Below are 873 nucleotides of genomic sequence, written 5' to 3'. Positions count from 1 at the left end.
ATAATAATAATCATAATAGTTTTGAAATGTTCAGAACGTTTTCTGACTGTACTGTATGAATGAATAGAGAGATAGATTATTGAAAAAGCATTTTTGTATTTATTTTATTTTCCATTTCTATTTCCTTTTGCTTTATCAAAAAACAAATGTAGCGAATACATCTGTTTATTTATTTATTTATTCATTCATTTACTTATTATGGGTACATTTCCGGAAAGTAAAAATGCTACTGACCGCCCACGACCGCGGTGACGGCCGGGTCGGTTGCCGCCAAATGGGAGGCGCCAGGCATGATTCAATTTCACGGCCCAAAGAAGGCGCACAACGTGCCGTTGGTGAATTAGCCACGCTTGTATATTACTTGCCGCGCAATCAAGGCAGCTATTATTAATTGAGTCGACTGCGAAGAAGTCAGCAGACCAGCAACCAGACCAGACCAGCGACAAATTAGTCTACTTAAGTCCATTGCTCAAGCACAAAAGAGATACAATAGAGAGCGATGGTGGCTGACCGAGAGAACTAGAGAAAAGAAAACAAGATACAAAAATTGGGGACATCAAAACGGTCGGCCAATTCCAATGATAACTCTGCTTTGTCGTGAGAAGACCATACACAACGGTCCGGCGTCGTCGACCGGACCCCAATCAACAAATTTGAATTAGCCAAAGTGGCAAAACAGTTCAGCTTAAAATTGTCCAGCTTGTCGTAGCTGATTGCGGTCGATGTTCGTTCACTTCTTCGTCGTGTTCACTGGTGCGAAATGGTCGCCGGCACGGCCCCGGCCATGGGGCCCAAACACCGGATGCACGGGGAACATGGTAATGTCCCAGGATCGCAGCGCGCCGCAGCCGCAGCTCTTATTGAACCACCGAA

General features: G+C 44.7%; 1 protein-coding gene across 1 annotated transcript; it reads left to right on the top strand.

Annotated features, from left to right (window-relative positions):
- The first annotated feature begins 223 nt into the window (after nucleotides 1-223).
- Tsp_12707 (conserved hypothetical protein) lies at nucleotides 224-662 on the top strand. The gene is made up of 2 exons (XM_003366866.1): nucleotides 224-335; nucleotides 397-662. The coding sequence occupies exons 1-2, from the start codon at nucleotides 224-226 to the stop codon at nucleotides 660-662; spliced, it is 378 nt and encodes a 125-aa protein (XP_003366914.1).
- Nucleotides 663-873: the final 211 nt, after the last annotated feature.

This window comes from Trichinella spiralis, assembly GCF_000181795.1.
Source record: "Trichinella spiralis strain ISS 195 chromosome Unknown Scfld5262, whole genome shotgun sequence".
Taxonomy (NCBI): Eukaryota; Metazoa; Nematoda; class Enoplea; order Trichinellida; family Trichinellidae; genus Trichinella; species Trichinella spiralis.
The sequence above is the reverse complement of the archived record's forward strand: the minus strand, read 5'-3'. Positions and strand labels throughout refer to the sequence as shown.

What these genes read in the sequence shown, in the direction of transcription:
- Tsp_12707 (XM_003366866.1), top strand. Translation starts at nt 224, where the DNA reads ATGCTACTGACCGCCCACGACCGCGGTGACGGCCGGGTCGGTTGCCGC. An exon ending in AGGCGCACAACGTGCCGTTG is followed by an intron (nt 336 to 396) that starts GTGAATTAGCCA and finishes TTATTAATTGAG; the next exon opens with TCGACTGCGAAGAAGTCAGC.